Source organism: Mchenga conophoros, linkage group LG19 (assembly GCF_057382185.1).
Source record: "Mchenga conophoros isolate Kocher_MC1m ecotype Shallow Benthic linkage group LG19, M_conophoros_male_GT1.1, whole genome shotgun sequence".
Taxonomy (NCBI): Eukaryota; Metazoa; Chordata; class Actinopteri; order Cichliformes; family Cichlidae; genus Mchenga; species Mchenga conophoros.
This window is the reverse complement of record NC_140544.1, coordinates 7,487,694-7,510,629: the sequence shown is the minus strand read 5'-3', so window position 1 is coordinate 7,510,629 and position 22,936 is coordinate 7,487,694. Positions and strand designations below refer to the sequence as shown.

At 40.8% G+C, this 22,936-nt stretch overlaps 1 protein-coding gene across 1 annotated transcript in view; it reads left to right on the top strand.

Annotated features, from left to right (window-relative positions):
• Positions 1–22,936, top strand: part of gfra4a (GDNF family receptor alpha 4a) — a 150,702-nt gene that overhangs the window by 102,605 nt on the left and 25,161 nt on the right. The window contains exons 2-3 of the mRNA XM_085257623.1: positions 12,575–12,856; positions 16,724–16,804. Coding sequence (XP_085113749.1) covers positions 12,575–12,856; positions 16,724–16,804 — 363 coding nt within the window. The remainder of the gene's footprint in view (positions 1–12,574; positions 12,857–16,723; positions 16,805–22,936) is intronic.

The window sequence follows — 22,936 nt, the reverse complement described above, 5'->3', positions numbered from 1 at the left end:
TTCATTGCATCTTCTTTCATGGTCTTTCATGGTCCAGTTCTGACACTCAGAAGCCACTAAGGCACTTTTGATGCCAGACAGGGGTCAGCATGGCAGCTATGCACCCACATATACAGGAAGCTATATGCTGTGACATCTTTTTTTTTCCATAAAGCTGTTTCCCAGTCTGGGAACCCTTTAAGTGTGTTCTTGTGTGTGTTCTCATTTGAGGAAATATTCCTTTATGCTTTACATGTGACACACACATGTATGGTAACGTTTTTACTGCAGTACCAAGTTTGAACAATGAAGGATTTTAAGGTCAGATTCTAACGAAGCATCGTGGCAGAGTGGCACCCCCAACAAAGACAGGAAATATGGTGTCTGGGATCAGGTGGAGATGTGAAGGAGAGTCCGGAAGGCAGAGTCAGAGAATATCATTGAGTCCTAAAGAAAAGGGGACTGATTCACAGAAGATTATTGGATCTGGGAGACGACAACAGAACCGAAGCAGGAGTGATGAAACGAATAGAATTGCACGAAGAGCTCAAATATAAAGCAGTGCAGGCAGACCTTTACTAGACTTGTGCAAAAGCCATAGATTGTTTTTAATCCAATTTTCTTTAAACTAGTCAGTAAGTGTTAATGCCCTGTATAGACACACCTATGTTCATGATGTATTTCCCGATTTCTCTTTTTCTCCTTTAATTTGTTCCTTTGGATCTGTTAATTTGCAAACCAGGATGTGACATAACATGGTCAGAGCAGCCAAGGCATAAATGAACTACGTAAGAAGCAAAAGCTAATTGCAGATGAAATTCCTCATGTGGACAAAATGAATTTTCAAGCCTTGTAAAAATCTGGTTCAGATAATCAGTGCACTGGCACCGATGCTTCAACGCAAGACCAAGACACAGTAGCCTTGGGCTGCCTAGGTAACCTTGTTAATTAACCTGATGGCCCCACAAGATGATAAATGACGAGCCTTTGGTAAAAAAAAAAAAATGTTTTAAAAAAATGAATAAGTAGTTCCCTGCTTCTCTCTCTCTCTCAAGTTACTCTGAACAAAGCATCGGAGAAGCTTTGTTTCTGTTGTTCTGCCCACTTGGGATTAACTCAAACAATAAAATTATTTCCACCTGCACAAAAAGACAAAAAAAAAATGTTTACACAAATGTTTGTGTAAGAGCGTGCTCGCACATAAATGCTGTAAACAGAAAAACGCAAGGAGGATGCTGACAGGAAAGAGGCACATTTGTAATCCTCAGCAACAAAACTGTGGATGCAGACAGGTAGCAACATGTGCGCACACACACACAACTATGTTTTCTGGCTCGACCCTAGTTAATGCAGACGTAGGGTGTCCCGGGGAGATGAAGCGAAGAGGTGAGGTATCAGCGGAGAGCATGTTCAGGGCATGTGAGGAACACCGAGGCGTATTTGTGTATTTTGGCCGTGACGTTTCATTTTTCTGTGCATGCGGCATAAAAAAAACAGAAGAAGAAGCAAAAAAAATGAAACAATAATAAGAATGTGCGGTTGTGTGCGACACACAAGAGACTGGGTACGAGTGTGCTGTGTTTGATGTTTATTTGCAATCTGCACATAGTGTGTGTGTGTGTGTGTGTGTGTGCAAGCGGAGAAACAGCAGCTCTGTTCATTTCGGTGTCTGTGTGTATTCACAGCTTCATGTGTTCTTATAACAAAAAGAAGAAGAGATAGGCGATGATGCAGGAAGGAGGAGGGGAGTGCAGCTATTTTGGCATGTGTATTTAGAAAGTGAGAGAACGTAGGGTTTTATTTTTTTTCTTTAATGCTTCCTTCTGTGCTCCAATCAGACTTTATAGCACCTTGTCTCTGGAGGACGGTGAGGATATAGCAGTTCATGAGAATAAAAATATCATTAGAGAAATATGAAAACCTTTATGTGAGAAAGCAACAATATATCGCCTTAAAATGGGCCAAATGCCAGTGGGAACAATAGTTATAATAGAGAAGCATTGAAAGGTGGATGCAAGGAAGAAAAATAATGCCAACAGGGTAGACTGTAATACCTCTGCCTATGGATTCCCATCCATACTGATCATGAACCACACCAAATGTGCAAAGCATCTTCTTGTTTTTCACAGACAGAGGTTGGAGACAGGGTGTCATAATAAAATTTCTTTTGGAAACTCTTGACTTTGCCTGTGCTGTGCTCAGAAAGTGTTTGGGGCTTGTTATAAATGGGAACCCAAGAACAACAGCAGCTCTGACGGAGACCGATGCTTTCTGAGCTTTGCTTTAGCACTCAGGGCAGATAAGGAATTGTAAAACCTTGGTGCGGCAGGTGTTCGGGAAGACTGTTGAGGTTGTCTTTCAGGCGCCTTCTGAGATTTCCTAGACAGCCATTCTATCACTTCATAAAAGGGATGAAATCCAGGCTTTTAGCCACATGTGGCAAGAACTGATCATCAGAACAGTGGATGTCGTTGAACTATAAAAGTCCCTGCTTGGGAAAAAAACAAAGCCATTAGAAATGGAAACATATGGGAATAATTATTTCATAACAGTTACTATGCTCATCAGTGGCAGCAAGCTAACAGTAGACAGGCTTACAAAATCCCAGGGACAACTTCCTTGAATTGTCCAGAAGGTGCCAATGATTGAAAAGAATGACTGGTACTGCACCAAGTAGTCTACTAATATGCCTTTCTCTCAAACGTTTTATTCATAGCAATAAATGGTCAAAAGTTCTCACAATCTGTTGCTCATAACCCCCCAAGATCATCTTCACATGTACCTCATGGCAGCAGCCTCTATGATTCCCTCGTAGGGTGTTTAGGGTTCACTTGAAATTTGGACTGTGAGAGCAAAACATTAAAAGCAAAAATTGCTCCGAGTAATTTAAACTTATCAGTATTTTATCTGTATTTTTTATTTTATTTGTAGAAATAAGGTTCTGTCCCAACATCCTATATGTGACAGCAATCCACAGTAAAGTCTACAAATGTTAAAGCCAAAAAGCAGTAAGGATTGTAAGGTCAGAAGACAGCACCCAGACAAAAGATGAAACAAATAGCCTTATTTCCCCAGATTGCTCTCTAACTGAGAAAATTGGCAACAATTACATCTGGACTGACACTTCATGGATTTCCTGGCACTACAAAAAATATCCAGTTCAAGAAAACACTGCCTGTTCAATGTGTCCTCTCTCGGCATTTTACTCACGAGCTGACATCATTTTAAGAGTATTTTTCTACCAGCGTTGTGGTCTGCAACAGAACATCTGTTGGACTTCACATAAGTTCCTTCTTTGTAGCAGGCTTTCTCAATCAACATGAACAAGAAGAAGCTGAACAAGCATGTTCGGCTTCTTCTTCCCGAGCAGCACATTAACAAACAAACAAACAAACAAAAAACATAGGATGTCTTGTTGACAGCTATTGTGTGCACAGGATCATTGGCACTTTCCACAACACACTCCTGCTTATGACTTTGGCTTGAAATATTTGGTGGCTTGAGGTGATGAGGTGAGGTTATCCACGTTATTTGATGGATAGAGCATTGGACGTATAATATTGCTGGTTGATCAACAGCTAGAAATTCATTCTATAGTTTTTCATAGGATAAATATTCATGCTAGGATGGACTAATCTTCCCTTTGTTATCAGCTAGCTATGAATGCAACTTCTATTTCAGTTGGAAGAAATAAGTCTGATCATTCTAATTTTCCTTTTCCCGTTTAGGATCAAACTCTGGTTCATCGAGTGCCACATAGTCTTACCTTTGCAGTTGAAGCTATTACTTGCAGCATTGCAAATGACGTGGGGGAATTTCCATTATTTATTAGGCAGTATTCTGATTGGTTGAAGGATAACTTAGAGCGACACCTCTTGCCAGTTAGAGCAGGCTGTCATGAATGATGCAAATCGTATTCAAATAGCTACCAAAACAGGCTGCTGGAGGACTGAGAAGAATCAGGGATATGGGGAATATCAAAGTTTTGGTGAATAGATTTGGGATATATAAGAGACTGTATTTAACAGACCTTTTAGTCTGTAAAGTTGAGAAAACTCAATATAAAGGTAGCTTTTTGCGTTTTCTCAAGTTTTGACTGTTGTTGATTTTAGCTAGATTTAGTTCTGGCAACTCCAGTTTTGTTGTTCTCCCAATTACAATAATCTTGTTAGGTTAAAGGTTTTTGGTTTGGGGCTGATTATTACACCTGACACCTTCCTGCAACCCTCCCATTTATCCAGGCTTAGGACAGGACCAACAAGGACTAACAAGGACAAGGCATTATTTTCTTCTCTGTCTGACTGTACTTGTAGATTTCTGTGTAGACTTAACAAGAGGCACAATTCTGATATAAAATCCCCAAAGAGTCGTAAACAATAAGAATAACAATAAGAGCTTAAATGTGTTGTTTTTGCTGTTTAACTAAGTGGTCTCCCTGGTGTTGTAAGTTGGTTATCATAGCTGGAAAGGATTCAGCATAAGATGAACTTGGCATCACTTCTCTAGTGGCTGAACAGCCAATTTGGACCAAACACTCAGTAGTCCAAGGATTCACTTTTTCAGATCCATCGGGAAAAAAAATACTGACCAACACTGGACATCTAAAATCTTTGTGTGGGAAAAGGGAATGGAGATTCTTTGCTCTCCCACAAAGACCTCACACTGTCTACAGCTGAATTTGCTGCTCAGTCCTCAGTTCTTCCAAACTCAACTTTGCTCTTTTACCTTTTTTTTAAAAGTCACCCCCAATTTTTTGTACTGGCCTTTCACAAAGAAGACTTCTAAAAACAAAATAACTCACCATTGCCTTCATTTCTTCTGTTTGGCCACCTACAGAAAAAGTAGTCGACAAACACTGTCTGGCTTTTCTGGGAATTTTCACTGAATCACATAGTCCTCCTCATCATCAACAGACTGAGTTTGCTCAGCTGGCTTGGACCTGGACACTTCAGACTTTCCATGTAAGAGCAAATACATTTACCTCTGAAATGTGGTTGAGGGAAAACAGGTAAAATGCTCGAGTCTACCACTGGGCTTCAACAGTTTGCTTGATTTCTACCTTAAAGTGCCAAATGCTGTCAATTCTATTACATATTATTCTTCTCTGTGTGAATGTGTGTGTGTGTGGATGGGTGGATGACTGGGTGGATGACTGGACGTGTAAAGCGCTATACAAATACAGGCCATTTACCATTTACCATTTCTCTCATGCTGTATCTGTAATTCACATTTAAATAAAAACCCACATTCATTATTATAATATTAGTGTCAGTACTTTTTTGAAGTACTGAGCCTTTTTCCATATCTTTTCAAACTCTGATCTTGTAATCTAACTTTAGCATAATAATAATTAAATTCTTTCACATCATTCCTATCACTGAAGCTCAGTCTAAAATCAATTTAATATTATCTTGCAAAACATAAATGTCTCGGCAAAAAGCATGATCTTTATATTAAAGGGGTAAAGTTACTTTCTCACTGGAAAAAATTGATATTTTTTTTTGCTACTTTTTTCCGTATACTTTCTGGGTAAATGATACACATTTGAATTCGAAGAAGACAGAAAAATAGAGAAAAAAAGAGCAAAAATGCCCAACTTGCATTTGCATGTTTTTTTCTGAAGCAGCTGTGGAATAATATTGACATTCTTTGGGATGGATTAGTCACTGAGGAATCTGGGAAGAGCATTAGTATTCTGCATCATAGCCAGAGTACTTTGGATCGTCTCTAAATTTCATCATGCATTGCAAGTTGTTGTCCAAGGAGACTTTAATACAAACTAAAGTTATGCTAACATGCTTATATTCTTTTGGGTTTTTTTTTTTTTTTTACTGCTATGAGGACATTAATGCAAGCATGTTGGATCTTTGACACTGACGTGTCCATGCATTTATGGGAAGAATATTGCATTTTTGGCAAAACTGGTGGGGAGGAGAGAGGGCATTATTAGTAGCTGTGAAAAAAAGAGCAACAACAGAGCAGAAAAGCCCCAGCAGACACTGTGTGAGTCATCTCGGTTAAAAAGTGTTCAGGGAGGCACGGTTAGCTAATAGGGAGCTACAATACAATAACAAAAGCATTGTCCCTTGGTAGTGCTGTCAAAGATTTACCAAACAATTCAAGAGGCTGTTATCCTTAATAAGATTCATGATATTGTCTTATAGCAAGTTACTCAGCTGTAGCGCGACTGATGAAGCAAAAGATTTTTTTTTTCTAGTCAAATCAGAAGAAGAAGAAAAAAACTACAAGCAGCATGGAGACTGCATCAGCTCAAATAGAGATAACAAACTTCAGTCATCAGTTACAGGTCCAGATCTTTGTTACGTCAGTGTTTGAAACTTGTAGCTGGAACATTTAGCAAAGAGTGGAATGCTTGCTTTATACTGAGTTAAAGACTGGGCAGTTGTTTTTGGTGGGGTTTTTATATGGTGATATTGGGAATAGTCTTTCTAAACAGTATGTAAAGAAAGCTTTTTTTGCTACCTCTGGGCAAGTTCAATAAGATAAATTAAGTTTCATACACAATGTCTATTTACTTTCATGGCCCACAAGTGTGGCACCAATAAGTCTTATTGCTTTATATCACTATTTTGGAACAGCAGCAGCACTGACAGCAGCTGACTTGTTTTTCCACCATTGATGTTTTTCCAGCAAGCTGTATATGGCAGCTAAAGCTTCACTAATGTTTTTGATGGCTACAGTATCTTCATTCAGACACTTGTGTTAGTAGACTGCTCACATACTAGTGCTTGAGCTTCCATAGGGTAGAGTTGTGTGAAGTTAAACACAATGCAGTTATTGTAAAAAATGAAAATGGCTGTTAGCTAGCTAGCACTGGCATTTCTATTAACATAAGTGCTTTTTAAAGGCTGGAAATTAGTCGATGGTCCATCTCATTCTGCTATAGCAGAGGATGAGGGGAGAGGCTTTTATACAGAACTTTTTGCCAGTTATGATACTGGGTATTCATAGTACACCGAGTACACACAACATACTGCAGGTAAAATAAGTATTGAACACGTTAGCAATTTAAAATATATTTGTAAAGGTGTTATTGACATACAGTTCTTACCAGATGACAGTAAAAACCCATCCAAACCACACATGCAAAGAAATCAAACCATAATGTCCATAAATTAAGTAATGTGCAATGATAAGGGGAGAAAAGTATTGAACACATAAAGAACAGGAGGTGCAAAAAGACATGGAAAGTCATGACACCAGCCAGAATCTGTCAGTAATTAGAAAGCAATCCTGCCAATGAGTGCAAATTCATATCAGCTGGTTCAGTCCCGACTGACAGCCTATAAAAGGTGTCACACAAGAAACATCTCATGATGAGTAAAACTAGTGAGCTCGAGCAAAAATGTTGATTGTATATTATTTCACCAAAAACCGGCCACGACCAGGTGCTCCCTACAAGATTTCAGACAGAAGAGATAAAAACATTATAAGAAGAGTCGTCCAAGAGCCACTTGTGGAGAGCTTCAAAAACACCTGAAATCAGCAGGGACAAGGCAAAACTCCATTTCTGAAGATAAAGCATGGTGAAGCACAACATTTAGACAAGCCTTCGACATATAATCTGAGCACCATGTTTGGAGGTCAAAAGGCACTGCATATCACCCCAAAAACACCAGACCACCAGTGAAGTTTGGAGGTGGGGCTGTTTTTAAGTATAAGGCCCTGGCACTCTTCGTGTAATTGAAGGAGGAATAAATGGAAAAATGTTTTGAGACATTCTCGATAAAAAAAAAAAATTCTGCTGTCATCTACCAGGATGATGAAGATGAAAAGAGGGTGGATGTTTCAGCAAGGCGATGATCCCAAACACACAGCCAAGGAAACTCTTTCATTTGGTTTCAGAGAAAGAAAATAAAGCTGCTAGAATGGCCCAGCCAATCACCTGCCCTGAAAATTTATAGAAAGAACTAAAGCTTAGAGTTCACAGAAGGAGCCCACGAAACCTTCAGGATTTGAAGACTGCGTGTGGAAGAAGGTGTCAAAATCACACCTGAGCGATGTATGTGACTAGATTCGCAACTGTAGTGTTGCACTTTGCAAAAGGATGAGCATATACAACATGACATCATCCATTATATTTGTAACTCTGTCTGTGGAAGCCGCAGCTTTATGTCCACTTTCATCCTGATTTTCTGCCTGTGAGGACTCCTGTCAGCCAAAGGAGCTACACCCCGAACTTAGTGAGTTATACAGAAATCACATGTTATAAAGACTATTAGCTACTGAGATTGTGAACATTGTACCGCATAAACTAATTTTTCTCTCTGAACTTAGTCACTTTAACACCAGATTCTATGGGAACTAACCTTTGGAGCCTCTAAGCTATTTAAGGAACTGCAGCTCAACTGCAGATCAAACACTGTATTTCTAGAAAAAATAAATAAATTAAAAAGAAGAAAATGAAAAACCTGAAGATGGAAAAACAAAATTAGAAGATGTAAAAAGCTCAGAGCACCGGGAAATTAAAAAGGATTCCTTCCCCTGTAACAGACGGCGAGTGGTCTCTACTCGGATTCTCTCATTAGGAAATCTTAACATGATTCTGGTTCAAGCACACAGCATGTTTTGAATACTACATCGTTTTATTATTGGCTTGGCTGTCCTCCACACCCTTTAATCATAATCATTCTTTTCATGAACTGCTTGCAGTGATGGACGTCAGTTATTAAGCATTTCTCAGCTCCTTTCATGTGACATAAGAGAACGTGACGCTTTTGATGGAGCTCATAGATTTTTAAAGGATACTGGCAGTGATTCATTCTTTGCACTGTGAATTGACACGTGACGTGCTTTCCACGGTTGTTTTCAATTCGCGGTCCGCTGTGCCGCCATTTAAAACACAATCATTTCCCCCCCTGTTATTGCTAATGTGAGCACTTCCATGGTTTCCCTGTCAAAAAAAAAACAAAACATTGTTAATTCTTCGTGTCTGTTTTTGTTTCCGGCTCTAAGAATAAAGCCAAATTGGCCCGACATCACAGGAATGACAAGTGAATTCAGTGTTGTGTTTGTCTGCTTCTTCATTTTCTTTCCATAAAAAAAAACGTTTATTTACTAAAATGTTTCTCTGATTTCAGAATCTTCTCTTTGAACTGTACCAGGTGTGTTTTAGCGCAAGCTGGGTAGGGGGCCATGACAGGAAGAATGTGGGGAAAGCATGGCGTGAAAGAGGGAATCAGTGGAAAAGCAGGAAGAGAAACAAAAAAGCAGAGAGAGAGAGAGAGGGTGCCCAAATAGTTTATTTACCTCGGTGGGGTAAACAGGAAGTGATATAGGTTGGAACGAATTTGAATGACAAGGCAACTGATTTCTCCTAATTGGTTTTGACTGTCTGTCTTTGAACTGCCGGTGCGCCGCGGCTCTGTTTCCAGGCAAACAGTTATCTCTGGCAATCTGGAGTGCTGCTTAATTCCTCAGACAAATATCAAACCTCTCTCCACACTGGATTAGTTGCAGTTTAATAAGATTCGCACTGCCACTGCTCACAGGAGCTCTCCCCCACCCCCAACCGCCCCCACCATACTTGAAACCAATTGCAAGGAAAACTCTGCTTTAAGTTTCCTCTCTGCTCCACCTTCTAAACCAGAACACCCACACACAGCCACACACGCACGCACGCACGCGCGCGCCACCCACGAATCCAGCCCTCACCTGCAGTTCAAACGCACTCGCGTGAGAGAAGCAAAACGAAGCAACTCCAAATGTGTTTAAATATTGTTTCTCCTCACCTCCAGTGAAGGAATACCGCCACGGGGATGAGGCAATGTTGCGCGTTTCCAATGCGAATCTGACTTTTTAGGGGTTTCTTAGAGCGAGTGAAACATCTTGACATACGGCAGATTCCTCCACTCTTTCTTTCCTAGGTACCATCTTTTGATCCAAGAAAACTCTCGAGCAGAGCTGATTTGCATCAAAAACGAATGACATTATCTCACCCTGCAGTTCTTTTTTTCTCTCCCCACCGCCCCGTGCTTTACATAAGATACATCAGATTTTAAGATTCTATAGTGAAATAACTGATTTGGTGAGGAGGGAGGTGGGTTCTTTTGTAGTTGTTGTTGTTGTTGTTTGGCACAATAAGTTCTGCCTGTCAAGACCTCAGCAAAAATGAGCTCTTCACTTGAGTGGCAGATGCTTTCTCTCAGCAGCATCCACAAACATAGCAACAAGCTTCTTGCCTCACTGTCTAAGTTTTTTATTGACAGGCCGCCGCTGGATTAGCTCATTCCTCGGCACAGTTGAGACGTATCCAGCCGGGCACGTGGCAGTTAACCCATTTTCTTCACGAGTGTGGAAGGCTTCAGCCAAAGAAGTTGTAACCTTTTGTTTTATCTGATCGACCCCCAAGATCCATCCAGGGAGAGTGACAGTCTGAGTCAAACAGGGATGAGCAATTCTGACAGTTTTGTGGGTTAGTCTAAAACTAACCCACAGTTAGTGAGATGGAATTCAATTTTATTAAGCTGTAACTGGCCTGTATGTCTCATTTAGGCCTTAAATTTTCACTTTGGTGTACGCAAACATGAAAAGTTGATATTTTATAGCTGCACCATTCCCTGAAATTCAAGCGTTCTTGGTGCATCGAGATGTTTTAGATGCTTTTCACCAAAATCCAGCCTGACATATATGCAGTGTTTAAAACTTCAGGATATCCACAACAGTTAAAAATTAAGTTTTGCGGAGAAACCCAGAAGCAGTGTGGCTAGAGCACAAATTCAGCAAGTCCCAGGTTCAGTTACTTCAATTTGCACCACTTTCTCTCCTTACATTTCCCTTTCTTCTCTGCAGCTATGAAATAAAGACACAAAATGTCACTAAAAGACAATATTTTAACTCTTTTTTATTTATTTATTTTTTTGCAGAAAGTGTTGAGGTGGCATTGTTTGATCCAATCTTTGGGAATCTGAATCTCGACATCTGTCATTCTCCTCTTGAGTCGCCATGGTGACATGAATAAAATAAAACTATTTGATTGATTGCCAAAGAATTTGGTGCTGTACTCTTAAGTTTCCTTGCACCATCGTCCAATTTAAAGTTTCAGCTCTCGCAGTACTTTTGCTTACGAGCCTGACAAACTTATGACATCCATGTTAGCAGTTAGCATGAAAATAATTAACTATTTGCATAAGACAGTGGAGATGTCTAACCTCATATCCTGTTGTTCCTCTGCAAATTTGCATTGTCAGCAGACAAACATTAGCATTCGCAGCTTAAGATAGTTTACATGGCAAAAAAAATTACTGATCCTTTCATTAATGAGCCCAATTAGAGGCAAAAACGGGCTATCACCACTGTACACTCTTATTTAGCTCTTTATTTTTTAGCATTTTTCACTCACTTCTAGCTTCTTCTTTTTTTTTTTACTCTAATAATAAGATGTTTCATTTAATGTTACATGCACTGTATATTTTGAATATTAAGCAGGAACTCTTAGACAGCTGGAAATAAATATTGTCCTTAGGGGAATAAAGCTTGCATGTTATTAGTGCCACATGAAATAAAAAGGCAGACGGTAAAAATGTTGTCCCCCCCACAACTAATACAGCTGCTCTCTGGGCCAATCTGTAACAAATATGACACTTTGTTTTGACTGGAGCTGAAACGCTTCAGTGTAATTTAGAACACGTCTGGTATTGGTGAGATACAAGTTTCATCAAAACCTAGTCAGTGGCACCAGATGGATTTCATGTGACATGTGTATGAATTCATGAATAATATAGCGCACCCCTCGGGTTTATGAATGTAATTTTTTTTGTTGTTTTTTTTACTGGCAAGAGGAATCATTGACCGTGTTTGATGGCTGCTGACGAGGGATGCGAAAATGTAATCCAATTATTAAATTCAGCTCAATTGCTTTGTCTTAGAGATGAACCAGCGAGTCATAAATACTTCGCATTTATTTACAGCAGTTTGTTTTGATTTGCTTAAAGGAGCAAACCCATCAGCTACGCACGTCAAAGTGAGCTCTCTCATCGCGGGGGGAGCAAATAAAACGTTATGAATCCCCACTGTAAGTCTGGAGAGCTTTAACTACTCTAGTGCACAAATTAGCCGTGAACATTTTTTGATTATCCCCCATGATAGTGTGCCGACAAGTTTCACATTATGGGACACGGGCACTCCAAGTTTATGACAAACATGAGGGGCGCACAAGTGGACTTTTATCAGGAGCTTCACTCATATTAAAGACTGAAGTGCGTACTAAATTAGCTTTTAATTTGAAAGTAATGCTTTCACAAAGTAGCAAAACAGCTTTGTCGGGGAGTACAGAAAATGAGCCAATGAGATCAATAATTAAACAAACACGGGGATGGTAGCTACACCTGTATAAACAGGAGGGCAAAATATGTTGGCTGACCTTTTGTCTGTTAACTCTCTATCCTCAAAGTAAGTAAGTCAAAGTCTTTTGTCTGATGCGTTTCCACCTTTGATAACCTCCGATTAGCAAAGCAAAAACTGGTTAATACAACTGTCAGTACGTGAAAAAAAATAACAAAGACAAAACAGATCTACACGGCTGTCTCTCGAGAATCCATCACGACTCTAACATGTCCTCTCCCTTGTCTCACAGGAATCCCACGTATGGCCCTCTCTGTGGGTGGGAGGGACTGTCTGCGTGCTGGTGACACCTGTTCCAGCGATGACACCTGTAGCCCGCGACTGCGCACCCTCAGGCAGTGTGTGGCAGGGGACGGCAGCGTGAAACTGGGGCCCGGGGCGCGAAACCAGTGTGAGAACGCCATGACGGCACTTCTGTCCACCCCTCTGCATGGCTGCCAATGTAAACGAGGCATGAAGAAGGAGAAGAACTGCCTGAGTATCTACTGGAGTCTGCATCAATCTGTGCTGCATGGTAAGATTCGCATTAGTCCCAAGGTCACCAGTAGGTGGGCCAGGATCCGGATCAGGACCCAGAAGCTGTTTCAAAAACTGTGAATTTAATCATTATTTTATTATTCATTATTAATATCCTTGTAACTATATATAGTTACAGTGAACTGTTGATTATGTAGTCTATGCTACTTAAAACGTATTGCTTTGAATCATGCTAAATGTGGAACTTTATGATACTTTTGAAACCATTTTTTGAGGACAGTTTCTCTAACTGGATTTCCTTCAGTTGAGTAGCATTAAAAGAGGCGGGCAGAAGTTGGGGTATCATGTCACTGCGATTATCAAGTGTGTGCCACCCAGTACACATGAATTAGACTTCCACCTCCAGATGGCTTGACAGTAGATTCCAGGCTGAAATGAAAAGAGTCATTATTATGTCGAAAACTGAGCATTGTGTGTGCATATTGATAATAGCAAAAACGCAGCAATGACTTTTGTTCACTCAAACTTAGCTTTTCTTCGCTCAAAATAAATTTCTCCTCAAAATGCAACACTTGTACTTGCACATTTTTTTTACGTGCGCTCAGAATAGTGGCACAAAAATAACGCCATAAAAATCCAGAGGCCCTGTAAAATGCGTATGCTTTTACATTCAGACCAAATGGAAAAAGCTCGACTCTAGAACAAAGCTGACAACAATGTAAATATAAGTACGGATAAACCAATCAGTGTCTGTAGAAAACATTTATGAGGTCAATTTCATGCAACACGTAGACAAAACAACACGCATGCTTTCAAGCAATCACGCCTCTGTCGTGCATTTTATGTAATGGACTGTTGGTCAACCAAACATTACTAAAACATCCGTTTATGTACGGCAGTTGCTCCTCCCCAATCAATATTTATTCATTACATTTCAAGTTCAGAACTAATAATAAATATTTATTTTTCTAACTGCATGTACTTTATATTTAAACATCGCTTCATCTCTATTTAAACATCAATAACATTTTATGTCATAGATAGATATATATACTTCTATTACGGTTACCCACTTAATTCACCAGGAACACCTTGCTAGTATGCGATTGGACCGACTTTTACCCTCAGAAGTGCCTTAAATCGATTCAACAAGGTGCTGGAAACATTCCTCACAGATTTGAAACCATATTGACATGATGGCATCACGCAGTTCCTGCAGATTTTTCAGCTGCACATGATATGAACCTCCAGTTCCACCATGTCCCAAACGTGCTCTACTGCAGTGTTTCCCAACCTTTTGGAGCCATGGCACGTATTTCACATTAGAAAAGTCACACAGCACACCACCAAATGTCACAAAAAAGCATTTTTCCCTGCCACCAGGCATAGCGGAATTGGATCAATTTGTCCTTCTTTGCTTTCTTCTGACCACTACTCATGCTAGGGCCTTCATCTGGGTTGGAATTTTCTTCAGGACGCAGGACAGATTGGCTACTTTTTTCCTTGTATTGCTATTATGCAACTGGCAGTTGGCAACCCATTTAATTAGAGCAGGTAGTTGTACTGCCCTCTAGTGGAAGAGAATGTAATTGCTTTGCATGTTACGCCAGTCACTTGGGCTACGTTCACACTGCAGGCGAAAGCGCATGAAATACGATTTTTTTGACCCTATGCGAGCCATATCCGATCATGGTATGACAGTGTGAACAGCGCAAATCCGATATTTTCAAATCTGATCTGGGTCACTATCATATGTGGTACTGAATCCGATACATATCCGATGTTTCAGAAAGCGACTGCTGTTTGAACGGTCATGTCGCATTAAATCCGTCTTTTACGTCACTGACACAAGACAGACGCCAATTATCAGCTCCGGAGAAGCGCCCGAGAAGACATCGCAAACGCTTCCTAGCCATCCAGTGAAACTGTTGGGAAGACAGCGTTGGAGAAACGTGAACATTTTGTTTGTACTGTATAATCTGCAGATTCTGACAGAAATCTGCAACTATCCTTTGAAGCACTGCTCCTCTAAAACAGCAATAAGGATCATTATTAGGTTATTTACATTATTATGTAAATAACAAAATAACTTAAAGCAAAAATTGGGCAACGTAAAATCCGAAGTCTTTATTAAGGGCCATCTGTCAAACAATACTGTTTGCTTTGGGTCTAAACAGAGCGCGTTGTGTGTGACGTCTTCTTTTGCGCATGCGGTCCGCATTGAGCGTTCACACTAGAGCACGTTTGCTGTCGCATTTTATTTGTAGTGTGAACGAGCAGACAAAAAAATCGGATTTGATCAAAAAATCGGAATTGAGCATTAAGACCTGCAGTGTGAACATAGCCTTAGAGTGCTTATCAGGTGGAACCAGGTAATATTCCACAGCACGCACAGTGGTTGAGAATCACTGCTCTACTGGACTGAGATCTGGTCACTCTTCATCAGATAATCAGATTAAGACAATTTGACCTTTGTGACATGACACAGTCAGGGTCAGCAGGAATACTTAGGTGGCACGTGAACGATGCTAAAGATGTCTAAAGTGGGCCAATAAAACCATTACACCAACAACAACAACCTGAACCACTGATTAGATTTTCAGCCAAAGGTCCAATATCTGATCCTACGGTTCCAGTGTCACAGCAGAAATCAAGACTCATCAGACCAGATGTGGTAAAACACGATTGTTGTTGTTTTCACTTTATGGTTTTAACTTGTGGAAGCAGCAGTAATCTGTGCTCAGTGACAGATGTTTCCAAAAATGTTCCTGAGTCCATGCAGCGATATCTAAGATATAGTAAAGCACTATACAAATACAGGCCATTTACCATCTACTAAAGAATCTTCACACAAGGATCTGAAGATCACAGTTATTCAAAGATTTGCTCCTTTTTCTCCTTGTGTGAAGATTTCTAGCTGGTTTCTCTGGATCTTTGAGAGACTTTACATTCCACAGATGACAGAATCCAAAAATTATTTGGACTAGTTGCACTTATGAGTTAAGAACCCATCCTTCCATCCATCCATCCATCCATCCATCCACCTTCTTCCGCTTATCCGGGGCCAGGTCAAGCAGCCTATGCAGAGAAGCCCAGACCTCCCTCTCCCCGGCCACCTCCTCTCACAAAACAGCCTCCACCAAGGCGTTCCCAGGCCAGAGATATAATGTCTCCAGCATGTCCTGGGTCTGCCCCGGGGCCTCCTCCCGAACCCTCCTAAGTGAATTTTGCACTACTCATCTGCACCTATAGTCCTGTCTCAACTTTGTCTCTTTCCTTCCTTGTGTCCTTTCCTTGTTTTCCCTGTTCCATTTACCCTATTTTATTCTTCTAGAGTTTTTTATTTGTCTGTTTACCTTTGATTTGAATTTTTAGCTTGTTGTTATCTTTCATGGGTCTTAAATCTCTTATTTTTCTCTGTGCCTGACTACCTTCATGATGTCCTGCTTTTGAATCGGCTGAAGAATGTTTCTAAACCATAATACATTTTTTTACAGTCCGTGTTGCAAGCATCAAACTACAAGAAAATCCTTCTTTTGTAAACATTAGATTTTGTCATGTTGCCTTTTTACTATTTTCATTGAAATTTTCCATTTAAATATAATTCAGGGCAGCTGAGCTGTGGCATTAAGCCGTACATTGTGTGATGGTCTAATAAGGTTGTTGAGCACTGTGTGGTTGATTTTCTAGCAACTTCTGTAACTAGCTAATTTCTAATAGCCTGTGGTAATTTACACAAATGTGAGGGGTTTGCATGTTTTGCAGCTTTGTGCACATCTATAGCTTTTATGAGTAACACTACATCCTTCAACAGTGTTACACGCTGGGATTTAGGACTTTGCAAAAATCTTTAAAAAGAAGAAAAGCCATTTAGCTAACTACTCTCTTTCCTCTGTGTTGGCAGGACTCAGCCTGGTGGAGAGCTACCCATATGAACCAGAGGAGAGGGGCACTGACTACGTTCGTCTGGCCTCCATCGCTGCAGGTAATCAAATGAGCAGTTACTGCCTGGCCAGGGGGGGAAAAGTCATTTAAGTAAGTTAAGTATCTATTTTTAAGAACAAAAAAAGGCTAAGTGGGTTATACTATACTACGTGTCAGAGTAATAACAGATCAAGTTGTGATTCTGCGTTGTTTTGACAGAGCAGATATGCAGGTGGTTTTGTGAAGCGTTTGATGAGTAACAGTCTCACTTTGCTTCTGTCTTGCCTCCAAGCCTGTGGGCAAGCTGCAGGGTTGGTATGTGCTGCTGTTAGCCCCCAAGGCACAGATTAATTACCTATTTACTTAATGCAGCTGGAAGCAGCAAAGCTGCAGTGGGTAAAGAGCTGAAAGCCAGAGTGTGAAGTAACGACAGAAACAGAAGAAAAGAAAAGAGGTTACATGGAGAAAGAGACAGAGGAGGCGAGAAAAAGAAAATGGCAGAGCTGTTGACTCATATAAAAAACACTTTGTTTTCTTCTGGAGGAATGGAAAAGACAGAGGCTGCACAAAACTGACAAGTTGCTTTTTTTCCACTGCAGAGGACGTGAAGTTAAGTGTTTTATGTTTTTCTGACAACAGTTACACTCAGAGAGTCTGTGAATTAATGACAGAAATGAAGTGATTTCTATGGAAGGTATTCATGCATTACAGCAGAGTATAATGATAGTTGTCATGATATACTATCAGGAAGAACCTGATGCACCTTTTCCAGCATAAACCCAACAGGTCAACGAGAAAATGAACCAAATTGTCTTGAAAGAAGAAGAAACAAAAGGAAAATTGGTGGGTTTAAAAATTACCACCACAAAATAATAAATGTTAGAAATGTTAAATATGCAAAGTCCAGCATCAAATCTATTAAACCTTTGTGATATTGATGTGGTCAGTTAAGTAGCAGAGGGGATTGTTAATCAGTTTCCACTGCTTTGGTGTTAATGACATTAACAAGAGGTGAACTAGAGTGGCAACAATGAGACAACCCACAAAATCTGACTCTCTTTTTTTTAACTAGTTTTGCATTTTGGCTAGACTCAGTGTCACTGCTGTTAGCTTGAGGTGATACCTGGCCCTTACAGAGGTTACACAGGCAGTCCAACCCTTCCAGGATGACACATCAATATGTGCCATCTGCTGTGTCTCCCAGCACAGTCTCAAGAGCATGGACTAGATTCCAGCAGGCAGGCAGTTCATCTAGGAGAGCTAGACAGGGACGTAGAAGGTCCTTAACCCATTACCAAGACCGGTATCTGCTCCTTTGTGCACTGACAGAGCTACAAAATGACCTCCAGCAGGACACTGATGTGAATGCCTCTGACCAAGCAATCAGAAAAAGACTTCATGAGGGTGACCTGAAGGCCCAGCGTCCTCTAGTGGGCCCTGTGCTCACTGCTCAGCATGATGGTGTCTGATTGGCATTTGCCAGAGAGTAGAAGATTCGCCACTGGTGTCCTGTGCTTTTCACAGATGAGAGCAGGTTCAGCCTGAGCACATGTGACAGATGTGAAAGGGTCTGACGAAGCCAGAGGGAACGTTTGACTAACCTCTACAGGTTAGTCAACAGCACCCTGACTGCCATCAGGTATTAGGATGAAACTGTCAGACGCTACACTGGTGCAGTGGGTCCTGATTCCCTCATCAGGAACGACATTGCCTGGCCTCATGTGGCAAAAGTATGCAGGAAGCTACTGGAGGATGAAGAAACTTCCAGAGACTTTATGTTTCTGTCCATCCAGGTTACCCCTCAGAGAGCTCAGTGATGTCCCGATCCAGATCTGGGAGGAGATCCCACAGGACACCATCCATTGTTTCATTAGGAGCATGCTCCGACATTGTTAGGCATGCATGTGGGGGCCAAACAAACTACTGAGTACAGTTTTGAGTTGCTGCAATAACATTTTGGCAAACTAAACTTCCTTGCTCTGATAGTTTCCATTTCATTTAACCGATGTGGCGTTCTTCTGTTCCTAACACATACTCAGTCCATATCAATATTGATATCTGGCATGATTTTTGTTTCCCATTGAGATCTGATGTATTTTTCAAGTGTTACTTTAATTCTTTTGAGACCAGTACATTAATATAAATATTAGAAGTCTCTATGTTTTTACACAATTTTGTACTATTTAGGTATGTGGCGTGTACACTTTAGTCATGTACAGAGGTGAGGTGAGGTGAGGAGTGGAGTGGAAGCACTCTGTGCCACAGGAGGTTTCTTCTTCCCACAAGCTGTAATATTTATTGTATTTATCATGGGATTTAAAGGTAGTTCTATATTTTGGCATCCGGTAATACCAATGAGGGATCAGTGTCAAATACCAATTTCATGTTTCCAAACCTGAACTAATGCAAGTTGACACTGGTAAACTGTACATCCTCTTTTCATGGATGGGAAAGCATTTAACGGTGAGATGAGGGCAGTTCAGGCCATAGTTTGCATAATAGCCTTAAAGGTAAATTCAGGTTATGTAACAGGTAACAATGTAACTGAATACAGAGATGCAGAGCATGGCTTTTCCTCTAAATGGAGCTTTAGAGTGAAGACCACAGAGCATACAAGCTGGTTTAAGATTATAAGAACACTATACTAAGTAATTACTACCACCTGTGAATGCAGTGACTTGTATAAAGTAAAAAAAAGTATCAACTCTATACTGTAACCAGACATGTACTCCCCCACAGCAGAGCTACTCTGCACAGCTTCTCTCATTTTCAAGGATCTTCCCACAACATCCCAGCCAGCTTTTTTCAAACCCACTAAGGATCTCAGCGGTGCATTATAGTGGCGATATCAGCTCAGCACCATTCATGGCTCCCAGAAATGCATAGTGCATGCTGTAACATTCACCTTCATCTCCTTAACCAATTCATTTTCTTCGGGCTTGTTGTGCATAATTTAGTGAGATCACAGATTAGGCAAATTGGATAAACCGCGCTCACCTGTTTGCACGAAACTGTGTTTGCATCTGTAAAGACTGTAAAGAAATGCACACAAAAACCATAAGAAATACCAAACAATTCAGGTTTAGTGCTTGTCACCTTTTACGCGTGATCACATACATATGCTGCTTTTTTAAAACGAAACCTCTCATCCTGGGCTGACGTGAATTACAACAGCACCAGGCCCGCACTGTAACCGCCTTCTGGTAAATCTCGCTCCAGTACCTCCACAAGGGGTCATAGTTGACATCCGTGCCATGCATCTCGACAAGTCAACTGCCAAAACAACAAAGACGTGATTAATGGATGTTTTTCCGCCCTTATAGCATCGCTCCTCAGACAGAGTAATGACCCTTTTTGAAGATGCAAGTCAGAGTCCCAGCTCATCATATTTAGCGAAATATTCAAATAACAGAACAGTTCACCCTTTAACAATTAATCAGTTAACTAAAGTCAACTCGGTGATGCTGAGAAAAGGCTTTCTGTTGAAGCGCAGCAGATGTAGGGCAACAAGAAAGAAACTTTTTTTAATGCGTCGTTGACCCGAGTGTGATCAGTCCTTTTGTCCTCACAGCGATGCTTCAAGTTTGTCACAAGCTTTGTAAAATCAATCAGCCTTTTAGATACAAACCTCTTTGGAACAAGAGGCACTCTGAGATCACAGGCGTGACAGATGATTACTTTGATTATAAAACATTATGTAGGAGTAGGTAATGGATAACAGGCAGTGATTTGTAAATAACTGGACATGAATACCTTGAGCCTATTATATACTATTATAATACAGGATATTTCTTAGTAACAAGGCAGCTCATTCTCTGTGTCTTCACAAAGGTTTCTTTAAAGATATAAACACATTTTGGGGTCAACTTGAAAGAAATGGGAAATGTAAAAGTGAGGTCAGAGGTCAAATTTGACCTGATATTTGGATGCTAACTATAGTGTGAATCCCCGTACGCCAGTATCATTTCCTAAATCCTGCCAATATACACAAAGCAGAAGACGTTTAAACACAGTTTTAAAAGTAAAAGACATTTTATTAAAGTTTGACCTTATTTGACCTCGACGAAGAGAGAAGAGGTCAAAGTTCCAGAGTTTCAGAATCCCCATATCCCCTATATACCTATTTATTGTTAATACAAATCTATGTGTATATATTGTAATTAGCATTCTTATCACTCTGACCTCCAGATCAATCTAAAGACCTTGAAGGTCAGAGGTCAAATGTGGCATGATATTTTAAATCTTTATATGTTACTTTCTATGTGTTGACATTACACACCTCATCTGTGAGAATCATAGTTTCAAGTTATGAGGCTTTTTGTCTGTTTTCCTTGAAGACCTTGGTGGATTTACGGCAAAGTTGAATGGCTTGTTAATATGACCCCACTCTACACCCCTACAAAGTTTTATAAGAATCCATTATAAACTTTTTGGAGATTATATATTGGAATTTCAGGAGCGGGACCACGCCTCCAAACACGCTCCCTCCGGCTCTCATCTACGTGCTCCCAGTTCTGCAAGCTGTCATTCTCGTTTACGTGCCCCTCCCTCCCTTCCCCTTTCAATTCTTTAACTTCTTCACTTCTATTTAGTACATGTGGATCTGCCAGGCCTGGGAGCCGTCGCCAGTCCCCTTCGAGGCCTTCCCCCAAACCGCAGCTCAATTCATGTCCAAGCGTTCACCTTTACCACTAAAATGCTGTCAAATCTAAAATGAGGACGTGGGCCCAGTGAGTGAATTGAGCTATTATGTTTACAGAAAGTGACATGCACGCACTCATACGCTACCAAAAAACTTAGCAAAGGTAAGAAGAAAATGCTTGTGTTGTGTTTCCATCCAGATCAGCTGAACAGTCATTGTTATACTGTGTAATATTTCAAGGTGGTCTTTAAAAAGGCTTCTGTTTGTGAGATGTTTGTGTAATAAGGATCTGACCACGTTCAGAGACACTGGTGGCTTTAAAGGGAGAGAAAGCGAGAAAGCTTACCGCAGAACAAAAGAAGTTGAGAAGTTTCACGTGGCATAATCCACTCTTTCTTTCACATCCTTTAAACTACAGACATTTCCACGTCACTTTTTCAAGCATGCAGTTTGCGATTGTGGTTTTTTTTTCCTTTTCTTTTTTTGGACACACATTTTTTTGATTTTCATAGACAAATGCTGGAGTTTTCCTTTAAGGCTTAGGTACTTTACGCTCAGTTGCTTTCTATTTTTCAAATCCATTGTGCTAGAAGGATGGTGCCAAAACAGCTGAATGTGTCACTGTCCAAACACAGAGAGACTGGCACCACGTAATTAAAATTTAGACGCGTAATCCTGAACATTACAGAATCTGGTGTGAGACTGGATAATAATCCTCGGTATGTTCGATCTACAGTCGGCCCGGTGGCAGCGCCGGGCTGTGGGTAACTTTTGGATGCGAGTGCATGACACATAAGTGTGCTGCATGCTCAGCGAGCCTCCTTTGAATAAATAACAGGTTACAAAACCATGGCGTGAAGGATTTCACACTCAAGCGTGTGGGAGTATTCTCCTCCCCAAGTATGCAGATACTGGATCCAGTTTTCCAACCTGCACTCCACCCTTGCCCTCCGCTGGCTACTTGGTTAAGCTGGGAATAACCTGTGCTTTGCGGTGGGTTGTTTGCCTTCTCTCTGAGGCCATTCATATTTTATATGACAGCTTGGTGAGAGTCAAACTCACCAGGAGACGCAACTACAGGCACTTTACAAACTAATGAGCAGCACTATCTGCCAGAGGAGCTGAGCGTCATCATGGCCGTATTGACTGGAAGGTCGCTTAGGAAAAAAACACACACGCACACATATAATGATGGATTGGGAAATAATACAATGGGGAAAAAAGGTGCTTATGAAAGGGGTTTCCACTGCCTCCACAGAAGGTGGCTCATTACTCGAGAAGTCAGCAGGAGCATGGGCACTGAGGGAGGCAGAGATGGACAAAGTTGAGGAAGAATGGATGGGAGAGAGAGCTAAGCAGGGGAAGGGACGAGACAGATGGAGTGGGGGCGATAGCGGCATCGCGGGTGGCAGGCACATAGCGAGGGAGGAGGGCGGCGAGGGAAGGAGGGAGTCAGGTGAGTGAGGAATGGGCCCAGATGTAGGGAGGGAGTGCTGGGGAGATGGATAGATGGATGAAGGGGGGAAGGAACAGTAATTACAGGCCTTGTTG